The sequence below is a fragment of the Trematomus bernacchii genome, unplaced genomic scaffold (genome assembly GCF_902827165.1).
Source record: "Trematomus bernacchii unplaced genomic scaffold, fTreBer1.1, whole genome shotgun sequence".
In the NCBI taxonomy this organism is placed as follows: domain Eukaryota; kingdom Metazoa; phylum Chordata; class Actinopteri; order Perciformes; family Nototheniidae; genus Trematomus; species Trematomus bernacchii.
The window spans coordinates 768,930-789,878 of record NW_022987828.1 but is presented as its reverse complement, the minus strand read 5'-3'; the positions used below and the strand labels follow the sequence as shown (position 1 = coordinate 789,878).

At 40.0% G+C, this 20,949-nt stretch overlaps 1 protein-coding gene across 2 annotated transcripts; it reads left to right on the top strand.

Moving 5' to 3' along the window:
* The first annotated feature begins 1,876 nt into the window (after positions 1 to 1,876).
* herc4 (HECT and RLD domain containing E3 ubiquitin protein ligase 4) lies at positions 1,877 to 20,943 on the top strand. 2 transcript variants are annotated; one of them, XM_034152010.1, is made up of 24 exons: positions 1,877 to 2,053; positions 2,977 to 3,247; positions 3,338 to 3,497; positions 4,409 to 4,485; positions 4,584 to 4,805; positions 4,893 to 4,984; positions 6,502 to 6,632; positions 6,800 to 6,954; positions 7,191 to 7,267; positions 7,713 to 7,828; positions 7,983 to 8,042; positions 8,314 to 8,425; positions 9,039 to 9,228; positions 9,324 to 9,496; positions 10,042 to 10,161; positions 10,262 to 10,360; positions 10,440 to 10,607; positions 10,701 to 10,844; positions 15,284 to 15,450; positions 15,613 to 15,679; positions 16,377 to 16,459; positions 18,041 to 18,224; positions 18,769 to 18,871; positions 19,817 to 20,943. In XM_034152010.1, the coding sequence occupies exons 2-24, from the start codon at positions 3,022 to 3,024 to the stop codon at positions 20,023 to 20,025; spliced, it is 3,135 nt and encodes a 1,044-aa protein (XP_034007901.1). In that variant the 5' UTR covers positions 1,877 to 2,053; positions 2,977 to 3,021; the 3' UTR covers positions 20,026 to 20,943. The 2 variants fall into 2 exon arrangements, with proteins under 2 accessions (XP_034007901.1, XP_034007902.1); XM_034152011.1 differs by having other exon boundaries at positions 1,892 to 1,974.
* Positions 20,944 to 20,949: the final 6 nt, after the last annotated feature.

The window sequence follows — 20,949 nt, the reverse complement described above, 5'->3', positions numbered from 1 at the left end:
CCTAACTTTTAATAGTAAGTGTAGTTAAGCAATTTACTTGTGAGTACAGTTTTGAGGTACTTGTATTGTACTTGAGTGGCCTACGTATTTAATTTCACTTTATACCTGACCTTATTTAGAAGTGTATTGATTGAAAGTAAAAATGTATTGGATTAGATTTAACTCTATTGTCATTGCACAGAGTACAAGTACTGAGACAACGAAATGCAGTTTGCATCTAACCAGAAGTGCAAAACAAGCAGAAAGTGTGAGTTATTCAAGTATTATATAAATATAAATATATATACATGTGACAGAAAGATGCTGATGTATTTACACAATGAACATTATAAGGAGGTATAAACATTATTAACAGCGGTATAGAACATTTTTTTGAAAATACACTATGGATCAAGTATAAAAATATACATTATAATTCAGACACTATCATCAGAATAAATATGAGTGTACTATAGACCGTTATTTAAATAATATGAGATAATAATAAGATGTTCTGTAAAACACTGTTTAACCAACAATAGTCAACCTTAATTTTAATTGTAAGTGTAGTAAAGCAATTTAGTCATGTGACAGTTTTAAAGTACTTGTAATGTATTTGAGTGGCCTACTTATATTTAATTTCACTTTATACATTTACTCCAAATTTAAGATGGAACATTGTAGTTTTTACTTTTGACAATGCATTTATCCTACTGTTCTAGTTACTTTAATTTCAATTGAAAATATAAAATACAATACGTTGGTGTGTCAAACAGTATGAGATCTTTCAATTAAGCTCCACCTGGACCTGATCCAAAAATATATATATCTTAACATGTAAATACATCAGCCTAAACAATCCAGAATCTATTGAGGATACTTAATAGAGGATACTCGCACCATATTTCAGTGATTCATGTACCTTTATTAAAGAAAGTATTTGAAGATGTTTACTTATATTATACTTAATATTGTATTTATTAATTGTTAATTACTACAATAACAGATAGTTCCAATCTCCCCAGTTAGAAGCAAATATGATTTTAGTGTTGTGCTATGGTCAAATCAAACACTTGGTCTTTTGATATTCTTTGGGTTACTAGCAGCTAGTATTGAATGAAAACATACAGGGTATAGGGATATATTATATGAGTGATATTTTTTAAACGTCCACTAGAGGGAGACAAATGTCTCAAAGAACACATTACCTTATTCTTATTGGACATTTTTAAGATTGAATCGTGTCTTTGAAAAGCAAATTAGATACAGCAGATGAATCCTTTCAGTAGAAAATGGCATAAGGTCAACAAACATTGTTAGACAAATATGTATATTATAGTACAGTTTAAACACTAGAACTATAGTGTTTACAGTGTAGATGTTTAACTTCACTACTCCATTGTACCTTTTTATATTTGAAAAATATTCTTATGTTACCTTTAGCATTATTTTCAGTACTCAAATAATACAAAGTAGTAAGTTATTTTGCAGTGTATATGCGTGTATGTCTATTTTGTGTGCTTAAATTAAAGTGTGTGTACACACAGCTGCAGAGGGGCGCATGCGCGTGTGCCCATCTAGAACATTGTGGCTGCATCGCGACATTTCTCAGTAAAATAAAGTCAAGTGTATGTGAAAGCAGGAGCATCTCCGGTTACATTTCTGCACTTTCAAAGTAAAAGTCAACACACTTATTCTTGAACTATTATTTAAAAAGGGTTCATATTACCCAGAGAGTACTCTCAGTAGCTAGTGAAACTGGAAAACACATTCGTTTCACGGTCCTGTACGCCTCACCGCTACGCTACTACAATGTGAGTTTTGTTTCTAAGGTAAAAACCGGATATTCAAAGTCTTAGTGCAGCTAACTTGACAGCTGTCTTCACCAGTCCTGTACAGTAGTTGTTGACAGACACCGGAGTGGAGGGATTGGGGAGGATTTTCTTACAACAAGCTAGCAGTTGGCTTTTAATATTAATTACTCAAAGTGTGCAGGTATGTGCGTTTTTAAAAGTCGGACCAACTAGTGAGCAAACCCTGGAAGACAATAACATTGTCAAATCTGGAGGGTTTGGTAAGATTTACTATTTTCCTTTAATGTCATAGTAAACTGAACGTAAGGACCACCATGTACTTGATCAACGTTACTGCTTCACAAGACGTACATTAATAACATATATTTAAGTTATTTTACATAGCTGTGCAACCACCTTAATAAGGCTAATTTAGATGGGATGTGACTGTCGTTAGCTTGCTAACATTACAACACTGTTGGAGTAAAGCTACTCTATCAATGTTACCACGTGTTATACGCTTTTATTGAAATTATTTGTAACTGCCATTCATAACTGTTAAACTATACTGTTAACTAAAGCTAATTATACTAAGTAAAGTTGCCTCAGTCATTATGACTGATCATCAGGGTAAACCATGGGTAAACCAACGTCAAGAGGCATGCTAGCTGTCTGTCTCCGCGGTGCGCCTGTCAGAACAAGAATACTACTTCCGGTTAGAATATTAAAAACATTTCTCAGGAGAAACATGGCAGTTACTGTTTTTTATGACAGCCGTCATAAATATGAACTCTTCTGGATCTATTGTTAATCTGTTTAAGTACAACATTTTAGCAGTACATTTTCAAGACATGTTTAGCCGTTTGCTTTAATTTAGAAATCCAGACGCCCCAGACGGAAGTTGTGTGGTTCGGTGATTTAAGCTTAACTAATTTAACCGTTAATTCAACTGTAGCTTACTTGGCTAATCTGTTTACATATGACTTACCTGCTCTGGGTTCATTATATTTGTAATATTTATATTATTACATCCTGAAGGTATCAAATAAGCTATTAACAAGTACGCGTACCATAATGTTAATAGCCATAACGTTAAGTGGCTACCTTGCTAGGTGAAACCAGATGAAGTGCACCCTGCACCCTGAAGTGTCTGAATGTGCTCTGTAACGTTATATTAGCAGAGGTGTCTCTCTCGTTTTCACAGAGACCGGGATCCTGCAGGCCTGCATAGCCAAAGGGGGAAACTACAATGCTGTGCTGGGGAAATGCTTCCTACGGACAGCTAGGCTTGGGTGGGATTGATGAAGAGATTGTGGTTGAGCCACGAAAATGTGAATTCTTCCACGGGAAGAAAGTGTGCGATGTGGGGTGTGGCCTCAGACACACAGCCTTCCTGCTGGAGGATGGGACAGTGTACACCTGTGGCTGCAATGACCTGGGGCAGCTGGGCCATGAGAAGTGCAGGAAGAAACCAGGTTGGTGATATACATCTTATCATTATTTGTATTTTTGTATGATACCACTTGGGGAAATAATTAATCTCATTTCTCTTTGTGTCCTATTAGAACAGGTAGTGGCCCTGGATGCACAGATCATACTGGCGGTGTCCTGTGGAGAGTCCCATACACTCGCCTTGAATGACAAAGGGCAGGTGTTCTCTTGGGGCCAGGGCTCAGATGGGCAGCTGGGCCTAAATAACTTTGAAGAATGTGTCCGTGTGCCTAGGTGGGCTCATTTTTAAGATTTACTGATTTGATTGTTTTGCGTTAAGACTTAATTAAAACTAGTGATGGCTACATAGCATTTTTTCATGTCCGATACTGATACCCCAACTTTTATTATCTGACCACATCAATACTAGTTGATTAAATATTTTCCCCTTACATAATATCAGAATCAGAATCAGAAACAGGTTTATAGAGAACCGCAGTGACGCGTCCTAAAACCCGGAAGTAAACTTCTTCCGGTTCCTTCAACAAAAATGCAATGCAATTTCTCCATAGGATTTTGGAAAATAGCTCGAAATAAGGTCTGTGGTTGACACACATTTAAGAGACGGATCACGTTTTGTTCAGCCGGATAATCTCCACATGTCTACCCTACTTTTATAATTTTCTAATCATAAATCAAATCGATAGATTTATGATCGATAGATTTAGGTTCTCTATTACCAGGTAGGTTTACACTTACGAGGAATATTCTAATGATATATCTGTATGGAGGCACTTTGCTAAAGAAAACCGTCAAATAATTATTCTACTCTAAAGAAAATACAAATCCACAACATGACTTGGTAATGCTATAAGTCTCCTTTTTATTTAGGCGTTTTCCCTTTTTGACAAGCAATTTTCACCATTCAAAAAAGGACATTTAAAGTACAACCTTGTGCAAATGTATTTAGAATAACAAATGAATTATAATTCCAGTGTAAAATACTCAATGACACATTTTGGCAGATAGTTTATACTGTTTAAAATATATCTTATCCAGGGATTTTGGTCATGATCAAAGCGATTACCGAAATGTATCAACATGTTCATCTAGATATCAAACTCACTTTATTAATACCATTGTGCTACACATGATGAGATCACAAAATGTTTGTAACAAACAATGCTTATTTCTTTCTTCTTCAGAAATATCAAGAGTTTGTCAGATATACAAATAGCTCAGGTAGCCTGTGGGTATTGGCACTCCCATGCACTTTCAAGAGGTGAGGATGGTTTGTACCAACATAATGCACAATTAATTCAGCTTATTATGTTTCCCACATGTAAAGACATTCTACTTTATGTCTAATTCTCCTCGTAGGGGGCCAAGTCTTCTCCTGGGGCCACAATCGATATGGACAACTTGGGCTAGGCATAAACGGACAGAGCATCTCAACGCCCCAAATCATTCAGTCTCTGCAGGGCGTTCCTTTTACTCAGATATCAGCAGGCGGGGCTCACAGCTTCGCCCTCACTCTCTCAGGAGCCGTGTTCGGTTGGGGGCGCAACAAGTTCGGTCAGCTGGGTCTCAATGACTGCAACGGTGGGTGGTCACACCCCTAAATGAAAACTTCTACCTGTGAGCACTTAGGCCATAAAGTCAGACTCATTGTCAGATTGTCTTTTTCAGATCGCTCTTACCCAACCCTGCTGAAGTCCCTCAGATCGCAGAGAGTGATTTATGTCTCCTGTGGAGAAGATCACACCGCAGCACTGACCAAGTTAAGTTATATCGTTTTTGATTATTTGATAAACCTGAAGTGTTATGTGTGTCAATGAGTTCATATTTTTTCACAGCCTTTGCCTTATTCTTTTAATATATACTTAAAACAAATAAGTGTTATTATTTTTCCAACCATCAGTCCCGATTGTAAAGATGATCTTTCTTATAAAGCTTAAAGGTAGGGTAGGTAAGAATGGAGAAACCAGCTCGAGTGCGCTAGAATTTGAAAGTACGCAGCCGAAAAAAATCTGCCCCTTCCTTCAGACTTCCTTACAGAGCCCCTCCTCCAACACACACGAACGCGCACATGACCAATGAGGGCACGAGATAAGTTTGTGCACGAGATGGAAGGCTGACAGGCAGGTAGGCCATCCAGTTATTTTTGCCAGGCCGGCTCAGATGATTGGTCGTGCTTTTTACAGCGCTACGGCTTCCACAGATTACATTTTTTAATGTATTTATTGTCAAAGCATTTAATATATTCATTGCTATCAGGAGCATTCCATGGAATATAACAAAACGTTTTTCTGAAGTGAATTACCTACCCTACCTTTAATTGCTGAGATATGGGTTCACAGGTACTCCACTTAGCGTAGCCTATAGCTTTACAATAGGGTAAGGCCAATCTGACATATTTTAAACAATTAAAATTGTAGTCATATTGTTAACCACTCATTTTGAAATGAAGGTTAACCTGAACAAGTAAGTAAGGGCTAATGTCTCATTAGTTATAACATTGAATGGCATAATTAGGCGAAGTGCAGTAGGTCAAAGTTCAAGGTATGTTTTCTTAAATGCACAAAAATGACAAAGAAGCAGGAAATAGAAATCTAAAGTCTCAGAATCATAACAACAATGCCAATTTCATATCAATTAAAAATAAAAAGAATACTATGCAAGTGCACACAAAATGTCAAAATAAAGCAGTGCATGTTCAAATAATGTATGATAGAATATACCGTAAATAAATTATTAAATACATTGTTATAAACTAGAAAGTAATTGCAAATGAAAAAACTGAATGAAACAAGGAATGTAGCATTATGATAAGTATACATCTACAGTGAACAGCTGTAAAACAGTAATATGAGGAAGTAGTCCTTTAAAACCTAATAGATTGTAATTGTCTACAATTGGGCAATCATTTTAACATGGAGCTAAAAAAGTCTCTCCCCGTATTCTATCAATTAAACAGGTAAGAAATGCTATCATAATTAATATGAATGAAGAAAATAATTAGAATTTGGCTATAAAGACCTTAACCTCCATTATGTTTACCAGCTGAATATTTCTGTATCTAAGACTTGCAGATTATAACATATCCTGTGACGCCATGTAGCGTTCTTTAGCTGTTTCCTATTAATGAATAACCAGATGAAGTCACTAACATGATTACATCCTGTATGCTTCTCACTCAGTTCCAGCCCTGTATGCTGTGGTGTTTGTAAACACTTTGCCCTGACAGTCGTCTTGTTCTCGGGAAGTTCAGTTAAAACTGGTGTTTCTGCTTTTACAGGAAGGAGGTGTGTTTACATTTGGAGCGGGAGGATACGGACAACTCGGACACAACTCTACAAACCATGAAATCAACCCGAGGAAAGTGTTTGAGCTCATGGGAAACGTAGTCACGCAGATTTCATGTGGAAGGTAAATCGACCGTGTATTTTTTAACACATTTTATTCCAAATATGGAGTACTTACTACATTTGTGTATTGATGTCAATGCGCATAATGTAATATAAATAACCAGCGTGAAAGGTAGATGGCTATAATGGATTTTTTTACAATTTTTAAAACAATTGTACAATTATTAGGCAGCACACGATGGCCTTCACGCCCTCCTGTGGAAAGATGGATGCTTTCGGGCTTGCTGGTAACGGGCAGCTTGGTACCCGCTCCACTTGCAACAGAAAAAACCCGGCCCCTGTCAAAGGCCCCTGGGGAGCCTCCAATTCTTCAATGGATACAGGTGAGACACTTTAAATAAAGCTGCATGGAGTATTTTCTAAGAAGTAAAACAGCAGTATTTAAAAAAACAAACTCGCAGATCACAAATCTTAAATTTAAGGAAACATTTGATGTAATGTTATTATAAATATTTGGTGGATCTCTAAGATGCCACGTTGTACTTGTACTGTGTAGATCCATCCCTACCTCCTCATCTATTCACACGTTTATTCTTGCTGTCATTACATAACATTGCAGAATCGGAGTCGGGCTACTGTGTCAAGAGGATTTATGCAGGAGGAGACCAGAGCTTTGCTCACTATTGCACGGCCAATGTAAGTGTTCAGGAGTTATATTTTGAGGATTCTAAGAGCTGCTTACACACCAAAGAATTGCAAGATTTGCATTACTTTTAACATGCAATACAATTAATTTGCAGCCTGTGATTTGGTGAAAAAAGGGTGAATGGGACTATTTAAATAATGAAAAAAAATGTAATGTCAAAATAATTATTTGTTTAAATGAATTGGGATTGCATTACATGTTTGTTTTTTAATAATTTAGCCATGTTTATAAAGGCCTATAGAGGAGCATGAGCTTATCTGTTGATGGGTTCAAGTAGAGCGTCTTCTATATTGTTTTAAACAGTCGAAATCTCTCAAGATGCAACCTGGTTTTAATTGAAAACCTTTTCGATTTTGCACATGATTTCTGATTTGATTAAAATCTCTTTTGCAAGTTAATTTAATTTTCTCAGACTTAATGTTGTTGAAACTCCAGGACAAAGACGATGTGAGGATACCAGACCCCCACAGGAGAATCTGCACCTTGAATCAGGAGATCATACACAAGTGGTGCAACTACTCCCCAGGACGACTCCCAATAGAAATCTCCAAGTAAAGTCCTCTCCTCCCTCAAACCCCGTCTAACATGTTATTCTTATTTTTAGTTCATTGTGGACATTTACAGTTGGACACTTTTTCATGATTCAGGAACCTTGTGGAGATCTTCTCATTAACACTAATAACTTGCCTTTCATGATTCCTTCAGTGAGATTGAACTCGTGTTCTCCTCAGCAAGCTGCCTCAACGGATCATTTCTCTCAACGAGGTGACAGAACCATTCTCATCTAAAGTTATTATCTTTTTAATTCAATGTCTGATATACAGTATGTCTTAATTGAGGATTACCGGTGGTTAACTGAAAGTGTTAGACATACTACAGAGATTATGCTGTATGGATGTTTTATCTCGACCCTCTTCGTGGTTTTTATTCAAGGTTATATTCATGTCAGATTTACATTTCCTTTTTAATTAGTGGGGTTCATTTTACTTTTTTGATTGAGTCAGTCTCATATTAACTGACTGTTTCTTTCCCACAGTAATCCAGATCACTACAGCACCAGCAGTAAATGTTCGGGGGTGGATCTGAGCATGGCTCGCCTCCTGTTGCACAGAGTGGTCCAACAAGATCACCATGAGATCGCTCAGCAGGTCAGTGATCACAAACATATCCTGTAGTTGGGGCACCTTATGCACTAGTTTATTGCAACAATTACATAATAATTGTCCATGTACGTTTATATAAGACTGTAACAATATTTCTCAGATTTGTTGAACTGGGATTGTCCCGACTTTAAAATTCTCATATCATTTTTATTTTGTGCCTGGAAATAGTTGGATTTAGTTGAGATGAGGATAGTGTAACTGTCAGGCCCTGTACATAAGTAGCATCAGTAGGTCCATTTCCCCTTCTTATACATGTACATAAAGTTATCTTGTGTGTATAATTAACATGGTATATTTATTTCATTTTTTCGTTTAAATATCACAGTTATCATCAATACTGTTATATCGTGATACACCTAATACAAAACATAGATTATTGTGCCTTTAATTAACTTTTATACCAAGGCTTTTTTTGGGTACCTCCCTTGTTGGGGCCCATGGTTATTATTTTCTTAACTCCGCCTGAGTATGTAATTATTGCGCTTTGCCCCACCACCTTCTCAACACAGTGTTTATCAAACAAACACAAGAGAAACATTTATTACTAATTATGAAATCAATAATAACACACCTTTTATCTTTTCCTCTGCCCCCTCAGATTGCTGCCAGTCTGGAGAAGAACCTAATTCCCAGACTAAGCAACTCTCCTCCAGACATTGAAGCCCTGAGACTCTACCTCACTCTCCCTGAATGTCCTCTCTTCAGCGACAGAAACAATTACGTGACCATCGCTATCCCATTTGCCAAATCACTCCTCAGTCTGAAAGAGACTCCGCTGAAGGTGCTAGGTAGGATGAGGATTGTTTACCCCACACACGGTGCAACCATTTCTCTGCCGCTTTCTGCTTTTCACACTCTCTGTTTGGTCTTGTATTTGCTTCAGGAAACTGGTGGTCTACGTTCGAGCCCCCTGTCTTCCAGCGGATGGTTGAGTTGTACAAGGGGGTGGTGGTTTATCTGCTCCAGATGCACAAGATGGGCATTCCCTCGGTGGAGCAGAGAATCTTCACCTGTTTCCTGGACACGTCCCTCCGGCTCCTGGAGATCCTGCACACGGTGAGGAATAAAAAAAACTAATCCAAGCATGTGTTCTGCAGACAGTACAATGTTAAAGAGGCCCTATTATGCTTTTGTGGGTTTTCCCTTTCCTGTAGTGTGTTATACTGTATAGGTTTTAGTGCATGTAAATGTTCTGCAAAGGCTAAAATCCCCAAGTTCCCTCCAGAGGGAGTTTCTCTCCCACATACTCCCCCCCTGCCTGACACGCCTCCATTGGACTCCTTTGTCTACATCTTCAACATAATGACATCACTATGTAACACCCCCACTTCAATTGGCTAGCGCAATCATACATGATAGGCTAAGGGGCGGGACATTTCTAAGTGGTCACAACAGAGCCGGCCAGCTAACCAATCAGAGCAGACTGGGCTCTGGTTTCAGACAGAGGGTGAAAAGAGGTGCTGCAGCACAGGCAGTATGAGAAAAATAAAGAGCTTTTTGAACATTATTATTGAATAAGTCTGCAGATTCTAATTTCTACTTTCTGACCTAAGGTCCAAAAAATAGAGTGTCGATAACTTCTAGTTCTTCTGTTGTTTCAGGTGAGTGAGAGAGCAGGACACATCATTGAGTACGATAAGTTCTACATCCATGAGTTGGATGACCTGATAGACATCAGAAATGACTACGTCACATGGATTCAGAGGCAGATGTACCCACTGGTGAGTCCACTGTTGATGTCAGATCCACAATTCACTTAATTACATTTGTCTAGGTTAATTCCCCAGTTTGAACCATTTATTTATGCCTCTGTATCCTCAGGGTCAAGATGGCGTGGTGACTCTGTGCAGGTATCCCTTCGTGTTTGATGCCCAAGCAAAGACCACGCTGCTCCAGACTGACGCTGTCATACAGATGCAGGTGATAAGGAGCCTGTATCTGAATGGTTGAAACATATTAATGTGTCAATCATTCATCATCCCCCTTTCTTTCTTTATAGATGGCAGTGGACCAGGCACAGATGCAAAACTTCAGCTCCATGTTCATGCCAGCGGTGGAATCAGTCAACCCGTGCCTCATCCTCATCGTTCGGAGGGAGAATATTGTTGGAGACACCATGGAGGTCCTCAGGAAGTCCAAGAATGTCGACTACAAGAGACCCCTCAAGGTCAAAGCTGTTATAATTGATATTGTTGTCGCCATTTCAATTGAAACATCAAATGTGCTGCCAATGCTCTAATGTATGCGATGTTCACGGCAGGTGATCTTCGTGGGAGAAGAGGCCGTCGATGCTGGAGGCGTCAGAAAGGAGTTCTTCCTCCTGATCATGAAAGAGCTGCTGGATCCAAAATATGGGATGTTTCGTTACCATGAGGAGTCCAGGCTCATCTGGTTTTCAAACAAGGTACTTACTGTGTAATTAGGGCGAATGCTGTTTACAGCATTCCACTCTTCTTCTTCTTCTTCTTCTTCTTCGGTGGTGGTGGTGTGTTTGAAGAGGGAAGAGGGATTTTCACTTTTATTTCGTTTGTTTCTGTTTAAATCGTTTCTTTAACTGTATGATCTTTCGTTGGGATATTTGTACTCTTTGCGAGTACTGTTAATACTTTTTCGTTAGTGTTTTTCCGTGCCTCGCGGCGGGGATGGCGTCCTTCGGGGCGCCGCCGGTGTCTCTGAGACACGGAGTGCGGTTGGTGGCTCAGGCCGCAAGCACAGTGGAGCAGGTGTTGCTGGCTGTGGGGGATCAGGTCGGTCATGTAAACATCTCCTATGCTTCCCGCATGAACAAAGCGGTCGTGGTCTTTTTGAAAGACCAGAAATATGTGACGGAACTTATCGAGAGCGGATTAATGCTAAACGAGGAATATATTCAAGTTTCACCGCTGGCGACACCGTCCACGCGGATCACTGTGTCTGGCGTTCCTCCGTTCATCCCGAATGAGGCGCTGGAACGGGAGCTGAAGCGTTTCGGTAAGTTTGCCAGTAATCTCCGCACTGTTGCTGTAAAGGCCCCTACACACCAGGCCGATATCGGCCGTCTTGCGTTGTTGGGCGAAAACGGGTTCCTTGTCGCCCAAAGTTAATTTGGTGTGTCCCGAACCCTCGGCCGTGACACGCCTTATTTGGCCTTTCACGATCGACACCCGGCCGATTCAACATGTTGAATCGGCCGGGTGTCGGACACAAGCTATCGGGCCAAGAAACCACTCTGATCAGCTGTTCAGCTAGCAAATGAGAAGCGAAACGGAAGTGAGGGACGTAAACAAACGATTTAAATGTCCTCTCTTACCTCCCACACATAGCAGGGACATCTCTGATATCGGCGGGAGCGTCCCCGGCTGTCCTCTGCTGAGAGCTCCGTGATTTGTTTGGTCAAGTCCGGTTTTTCATCTCATCGTAAATTTAGCAAGAAGTGGCCATTATTACATTGCTGACTCAATAAACTACACACCCGCCAGAACACTGCGATCATCAGATGCAGGTCTATTAACTGTGATTTTATAGTATGTCTGCACTTTATGTGCTCATTTCATCATGCATGTATTTTTATATTCTAAAACATGTTTCGAACGGCACCCGCTATTTGTTTGTATATCAGTCTGTTCTTCTTCTCTGTCTTCCGGTTGTTGCCTATTTTGAATGACGAATACACACTACCGCCGCCTGCTGGTAAGGAGAGTTATTGCCACTCACGCATGCGCAGTTCGTACGTGCTCGGCTGTAGTAAACTCGTCGATGGATCTGTCGGTGTTGGATGTCGGCGAGTTCTCTGGTGACTGCCTGGTGTGTCAGGGCCTTAAGGATGAAAACATGTCCAATCTCTGCGGAGACAGGTTTTCATGTTTCTGAATTGTCCCACTCAGACACTAGATGTGTCCTTCCGGGTGAGGCACGAAGAGGGTTTTTATGGTTTATGCGAGCTCAGGGAACGTAAAGTGTTTTGAGTGTGGGGAGTCGGGTCATAAACGTGTTGCATGTCCACAGAGACGGCACGCCGCTCCGCCGTGCAGTGAGCTGTCACATCCAACCTGTTGGTTTTACAGATCATCAGCTAGTTTCTTTAGATTTGGTTTTATCCAACACAGAGAAACCTAGATCGTTCTGGCAGTTTAATGTTCACATTTTACAAGATTTGATTTTCTGTGAGAATTTTAAATTGTTTTGGATCAACTGGAAATCAAAGAAAGAGTCTTTTCCCTCCCTGAGTCAGTGGTGGGAGGTAGGAAAGGCTCAGATTAGAGTGTTCTGCCAACAGTATACAGCCTACTCCACTGCAAACATTAGGAGAGCTATAGAGCACTTAGAGAGGGAGATCAGAGAGTTAGAGAGTGTGTCTGCTCGAAATATAGAACAGTCCCTCCTAAAACAACAACAGCTTAACTGTTTTCTTCAGGAGAAAGCCAAGGGAGCTCTGATCAGAGCCCGTTTTACTTCCATGAGAGACATTGATGCGCCAACCACCTTTTTCTTCAACCTGGAGAGGTCTGTGGGCCAAAGGAAGCAGATGGTATGTCTGCGTCTCCCCGATGGACAGGTAACCTCTGAACCTGCTGAGATGAGGAGGCAAGCAGTGTCCTTCTACACGAGCCGAAGGTTGTGACGTGGAAGCTGCTGATGAACTTCTTCAGGGTCTTCCACAGCTGAGTCCAGCCGAAAGTGACACCCTGGGCTCTGACATTACGCTGGAGGAACTGACCTCTGCGGTGACACAGATGGCCTCCGGCAAGGCTCCGGGCATAGACGGTTTACCTGCAGACTTTTTTAAACATTTCTGGAGTATTTTAGGAAATGACTTGCTAGACGTATTGATGGAGTCCTTTGGGAAAGGGACTCTTCCAGCTTCCTGTAGGCGTGCAGTGATTTCACTGTTGCCTAAGAAAGGAGATTTAACCCTGTTGAAGAATTGGAGACCTGTGGCTCTCTTATGTACGGACTATAAGATACTGTCAAAGGTTTTAGCTAACAGACTGAAGTGTTTTATCGAACTTCTTATTGGTACTGATCAGACATATTGCATCCCTGGCAGATCAATTGTGGACAATTTGTTTTTGATGAGAGACACTTTTGATGTTTGCAAACTGTATAATATAAATGTTGGTATTATTTCTATTGACCAGGAGAAGGCGTTTGATCGTGTGGATATTTATTTGGTAGTCATGAAAATCTGTTTATTTATTTATTTGATTGTGTAATGTATTAGGGGACTCTTTTGCAGGGTGGGTGTATGTGTGAAACAAGAGGTTTATTTCTCATTCAGAACAATGGAAAGGCTCTCCTTTCACTGCACATCACCATGGTAACCTTTGATCTCTGGGCTCACACACAGGTGTTTGATAACGTCGTCACCTCAAACACAAACACACAGGGTGTTTCTCAATCGCGAGTAAAGCTGCTGCAGAGCCACTATTTCAAGCATACTACGTCATCGAGTGCCGCCGAAGTACTGTTCCAATCTCCAGCATACTTGGAAATCTACCGAGCCCGGCGTACTCCGTTTGGAGAAATATCGAGGCTGCACATGAGTAGACTCCGCGGTCTTAAAATCCCCACAATGCTTTGCGCACGGACCAATTTCCAAAATCTGTGGCGGAAGATGTAAGGCGGGGCCTCTCATATGACGCACACCTGCACACTTGCTAGCCTGTTCCATTCTTTGTTTTCCAAATGCCAGGAAGTATTCTTGACTCGGCAGACATGTGCTACCAAGCAAGCGTACTCGCGATTGAGAAACACCCACAGACTGGAGTTTAACAGACTGTCTCAGCCTATTCTTTTCTGTCTGATGGAGACCTCATACTGACTTCAACACGTTCCACATATTTTATACATTATTGGTGACGTATGGTTTTAGTTCAAAAGTTTGCAGTTAAAATATTCTGATGCTTCTCAAAGCGTTTTTACTTTCTTTTCTCTTCTTAATACACATTCATTCACTACTACTTACATTTAATATCTAACTCCTTCAGCCTACTTTCAGCTACAGAAACCATTCAACTATTCAATTATTCAGCTACTTCAGGACATTGAGGCTATACATGTTGTTGTTTATACCTTTTTTAAACCTTTTCTTTTAAATATTAAGCTTCTTCACTATTTTTCCTACTCTTCCAGTTTAACATTTCACTTTCAAGTTTTCAACAAAGTCATTGCAATGCATTTGAGCTGTAACAATTTTAATTCAAATCATTTCACTTTTCTGCATTTCTCCGCTAAGTTCAGCAACACACTTACTTGGTTTTTGTAGCTAAAAGCAGCTACAGAGACCATTCAACTAATAACATATTCAGCTTTTTCTGCATTGTCAGCTAAATTCAGCAACAAATGTACACAGTTTACAGCATTCGCATGCATTTTCAGCAGGAAATGCATTTTCTAGTTCACCTTTAGCATGCTCATGCAGCTATAATATCTCTGGCTGTAGTTAAGTGGACTCTTAAACATCCCTCCGCAAAGTATAAGTAATGGAAAATAGGTAATGACATATCCTGTTTGCATTTTTTACAGTATTTTAGTTTTATACTGTATAATCTGAATTTGCAGGAGGATTGATTAAATATTTGGAGCTACCCAGTATTTTATTATATTTGCACACTCACAAGACTGCATACAATCCAAAAAATCCCCCAAATATCTCCCCTCAAATGAAGGAAGAAAATAAACCGTAATAAAAAAGTGAAAAAAATAAAGCCAAGTTAAAATAATTGAGGTAAATAAAACAATAAAACATGATGATTACCACACACAGCATACATTCCTCAATTTCCCTTTTTGTTTGCCTGTATTTAGATGAATGTAAACACCTTGACTCTGCGCTCTAACTAACCCTTTGACCGTCCCTTGCAGACCTTTGAGGACATCGACCTGTTCAACCTCATCGGGATCATCTGTGGTCTGGCCATCTACAACCTCACTATAGTGGAGCTCAATTTCCCCGTGGCCCTTTACAAGAAGCTCCTGAAGAAGAAGCCAACACTGGAGGATCTGAAGGAGCTCATGCCAGATGTGGGAAGGTCAGATCATGTTTATGAATGTCAGTGTGCCATGGTATTTTCCTAACTGCGTCTAAAAGTCTTTAGATGCTGCAATTAATTACCACAGAGCGTGTTAATTAAAAGACTCACCAAATGTCCAATGAAGAAAATAATGTATAACATTTCTGTCTCTTTATCTAGGAGTCTGCAGCACTTACTGGACTACACAGAAGACGACCTTGAGGACACTTTCTGCTTGAACTTTACAGTAAGGTGTCCTTAAAAAGAAAAGAAAAAAATACTCTCTTTGGTGGATGAAGTTTAAAATAAATAGTTGGTCTATACCATATCAGCAAACTCCAGAGATGGCAAAAGTACACACATCCTTTACTCAAGTAGAAGTACAGATACTCGTGTTTAAAAAATACTCTGGTAAAAGTAGAAGTACTGACTAACCTTCTTTACTCAAGTAAAAGTAAAGAAATATGGGCTTCGAAATGTACTTGAGTAAAAAGTACCCATAACTACCAGCTGTTTTAAAGAGTAACTGACCTCCCTTTATATTAATAGAACAATAATGTCATTGTTAGCTAATGAATGTTTCGAAGCTGAATAAAAAAAAGACAGTTTTCATTGGTCCCTCTTCTTTAGAGAAGACCAGGAAATGATGGATACACGGATCGTGTTCAAATCAATAGGCATGCAATGACTCTAAATAATAATGATCATGCCACCAAACGCAGATTAAAATTAAAATAACGAGCCTGTTTTGAAAATGTAAGAATTAGAAAGTACAGGTATTTGTGTTAAAAATGCAAGTAAAAATAAAAAAGTCGTCAGAGAAATAAGTAGTGGAGTAAAGTACTGGTACCAGAAAAATGTACTCAAGTACAGTAACAAAGTATTTGTACTCCACTACTTCCCACCTCTGGCAAACTCTGAACACATTACCTTTGTTTTTACAGATCACAGAGGAGAACTATGGTGCTACAGAGGTCCTGGAATTAATACCCAATGGCGAAGACATCAATGTCAATAAATCAAACAGGTAAATTGTTGACCCGGTAATATTTAGATCACAGGAACAATACCACTCACAGGTCATACATCATACACAATATGTAGGTGATGCAGTAAACAACGATTATACCATGTGTTTTGTAAATCTCCTTATGTCAAATCAAATCAAATCAAGTTTTATTTATATAGCACATTTTTAAAACGATTTTTGGTCGAGCCAAAGTGCTGTACATATAATAATTACCTTACAGTAAGAACACTTTACAGCAAATATAACAGCACAGTTTGTGCAGAATATCAGTATGAGAAAACGACACCCTCTGTCCTTAGACCCTCACATCGTACAAGGAAAAACTTCCGGAGAAAAAACCCACAGTTTAAAGGGGAAAATGGGAGAAACCTCGGGGAGAGCAACAGAGGAGGGATCCCTCTCCCAGGACGGACAGACGTGCAATAGATGCCGTGTGTAAGAGATAATACATTTTTCAGCGTAGGTAGACCGAATGTTTGGAAATGCATGTGTCTATAATAAGAAGATGAATCCACGAAGATGTCAAGAACAATCCTGTGGGAGCCATCAGGGAAGCAGCATGACGAGACCAAGGCAGGACCGCAGAGACAGGCCCAGCCATGACCCGAAGTCCACGACTTAATCCAGAACTCAGGATAGAGGATACAGGGCACAGGACCACAGCAAGAGGATCAGCCTCGACTCCGGATCCCGGCGTAGATATAGACATATGTGTTATCTTGGTGGAATCAGCTTAATCATTTTAATTGTAAAAAAGAATCTGCTCATATTCAGAGTTGGGTAATAATATTACTTTTGTCGGTAACGGAGTAGTGTAACGCGTTACTTTTATAATTCAGTAATCACACTACAGTTACTAACAATGCCCCGACACGCGTTACTTCGTTACTTAAAATCAGTCATAATCACACTGACAGACAAGAGGGGTTTCCGCCGCAGGTTTATATGTACGTAATCTGCGCGACTTGCGCGTCCACATCTCCACGTGCAGTGCTGCATAAACATGGCTGAGTCAGCGATAACTTTCGAGGGGTGGAGGTATGCCCATTATTTTGAGTTCGTCCGAAGAATAGACAGGAATGTGACGGTGAGGTGCAAACTGTGTCCAGGCCAGAAGCTGTTATCCACTGCTGTAAACACCACGTCAAACCTCAACAAACACCTGCAAAGAACACATGCTAAGCTGTCTTGCAAGCTTGTTGTGGTAGGCTGGTAGCCTATTTTATTAAAGAGCATATAAAAAGAAAGACTTGTGTTATGTCTTCCTTATTGCAATAGTAATTGGGGGTGCAAGTGGAGTCTCACAGAGGCAAAACTGTGGCGCGCTTACACTGTAGGTGCGCCGCAGTCTGCGTGATCTGCCTGTAGGGAGGGGCGGGCCGGCCCTGCGAGTAAAGTAACGAGTAAAGTAACGAGTTACTTTATGTAGAGAGTAACGAAGTAGTGTAATATATTACTTTTTTTTTTTTAAAGTAATATGTAATATATTACTTTTATTTAGTAACGACCCCATCTCTGCTCATATTGATGTTTAACTATTGCATTTCACTTTTAAAAATCCCTTTCTTCTTCTTCTAGGCAGGACTTTGTCAATGCGTACGTAGACTATGTGTTCAACACATCAGTGGCCCCGCTGTTTGAGTGCTTCCACGCGGGCTTCCACAAGGTGTGCGGTGGAAAAGTTCTCGAGCTGTTCCAGCCGAATGAACTGCAAGCCATGGTGATTGGGAACACCAACTATGACTGGACGGAGCTCGAAAAGGTCTTCTTTTATATATTATCAATGAAAATATTTCAGCTCTTTATTTTTGGACTTGTGAAACTTCAGATGCTCAGAGGGGCAAGAGAGGAAAACACAATTCTAAGTCTGATCTAAATTGCTTTCTCTTCTGTGGGGGACTAAAAAACAGGTCTCTAGATTTAACCTTTTTTTCTCTTGAAATAGATTTGAGTATTTTAAATATATCTTAATTCTCTTAATACATAACTGAAACAAATGTAAACTGACCTGAAAAATAAAAATCAGACTTAAGAAATGGATCCAGTTTTTTTTTTTTTTTCTTGCCTCAGGGATTCCAAACTACCCTTGTAAAAGAGGGCATATTTATGGGTGTTGTATGACACCAACATTTAAGAACAAATTAAGTTTCTATAACTCAATTGAATGTTTCCTCTTACCTGTTGTAAAGTTATTTTCCCAAAATGTTTGATAACCTTAAACTTAAAAATTGTTTTACATGCAAACTAAACTGATATTGAGTATCCCATTTGAAATATTACCAATAACTTATGTCTTCCCCCTTCAGAGTACTGAGTACAAAGGGGAGTACTGGGCGGACCACCCCACCATCAGGCTCTTCTGGGAGGTGTTCCACAGTCTACCTATAGAGAAGAAAAAGCAGTTCCTTTGTAAGTGATACCTACCTAATGGCGCTTTTCCACTGCAGCACGTAGCACGGTTTAAGCGGGCCGGGCCAAACCAGGTCCGCTTTTTTTTGCTTTTCCACTAGGGGTAGTTCCGGCTCAGGGCTACTTTTTCACCTTTTTTCTGGCCCTCCAAAATCGAGGTTCTTACCGGGCCAACAACCGGGCTGAATATGCTAAACTAGTGACGTAAACACTCTCGACTGCTGAATGGTCAGAGAGAATCGCTGGCAAGGGGGCTATAACTACAACAAAATGCACATATTTTACACGTTTGTAATTTGTAATACACGTTTCAAAATGATGCCGAAGTAACAACATACTGATATCTGCAGACAAGACGGCAGGCGAAAAACCTTTTAAAATGCGTGTTTTCTGAATGGAGATCGGATCGATCAGGCTAAGCTAACGTTGTATATGCTCCGTCCACACTCACAACAACGGCCTACAGACATAAATAAACCAGCGACTGTATTCGCCATGACACAGACAGTCTGTGGTTTGTACTTGTTTAACTTTTGTCTAGTTTCTGAACAGATATGAGGAGCTGTGAGCTCTGAGGGCTAACAGCTAACGGCTGATGTTTTGGTTTTGTGGTTCGCATTGAAGATGACGTCACGGCAGTTTTACGTAGCGTCGCTCCGCCCGCCGAACAGCCGATCGCCCCGCCTACACTGCGTTACTATAGTTACTACCCCAGTTCCTAAACTGTAATGGAAACGCAGCATAAAGTGAGCCTGGCCTACCAAGGCCTAACCATACCGTACTAAGCCGTGCTAGGTCCTGCAGTGGAAAAGCGCCATTAGTTATTTTGTATTTAACAGGGACAGTGCACATTAATTTACATTCCTGTAAATGTGCCAAGAGGCTATTTTTCATCTGTAGTGCCTGGACAGATTTAAATTAAATATGTATCTCTTTCCCCAACAGTGTTCCTCACAGGAAGTGACCGCATACCCATTCTGGGCATGAAGAGTCTGAAGCTGGTGATCCAGCCCACAGGTGGAGGAGAGCAGTACCTACCTGTGGCACACACCTGCTTCAACCTGCTGGACCTACCCAAGTACAGGAGTCTGGAAAACCTCCGTGATAAACTTCTCCAGGCTATAGATCACAATCAAGGCTTTAATCTCGCCTGATGGCACACAGAAATGCCTCGAACTCCATGTCCAGACTGCAACCACATTCCCAAATGTTTTGTTTCGCAGTCTGACTTCTGCTGTAAGAAATTGAACACTGGGTGGAAAGAGGAGGAGGCCACATGGCAATAGGAGTAATTAAGAGTTGGATGTCTAGACTCTCACAGGTAATCTTGACTTTGATTCTCCAGCTATCTTTTTCTCATTGCATTACAGTATTTTATGCTCTTATTACAAGTCGATTTACATTTTATATTGATCTATTAGATATAATTTAATTCATGTTTGGATATGGCAAGTGGGATGAAGAAAACTACTGGTATGGACTACAGGGAATGCATACAGCAACAAAAAAACCTGTAAAATATAATAAAATGCAGTAGTCGCAAAAGAAAGTAACATTTTAAGCTCCACTGTGGTAGTAGTTGCTGCATGACTACTGCAGTGATTCATATAGTATTTTACAGGAGACGCTGATGTTGTGTACACCCCCTGTGCAGTAGGACAATGTACACTAACTCTTTATGTTTGACTTAAGTTCTAATGTGACAATTGTTTGAGAGTACGAGGCTTTTGCTTTAGATCCTGAGTGGATTTGATTGGCTGTCAGCCTTAAACAATCCACACATAATAGTACAGCCACTGAAATAAATGTGTGTTACTTTGGGGATAAAATGCTGTCCTGTTGTTCAAGGCTTTTTTAATCATCTGGATCATTTGATAATTTCAACTTATTTTTGGCCTTTTGGTATTATTGCTGAAAGTTAATGAATCAATTCATGCATTTTCCACAATTCATTGTATGACATGTTAATGAGTTTAATACCACTCAAATTAGCACAGTTTGGCTCTAATTTGCTGTTTGCCACAGCATGAGTGATGTTGATTTGCTCCCTTATTAAAAAAACTAAAAAAAGATTCCTA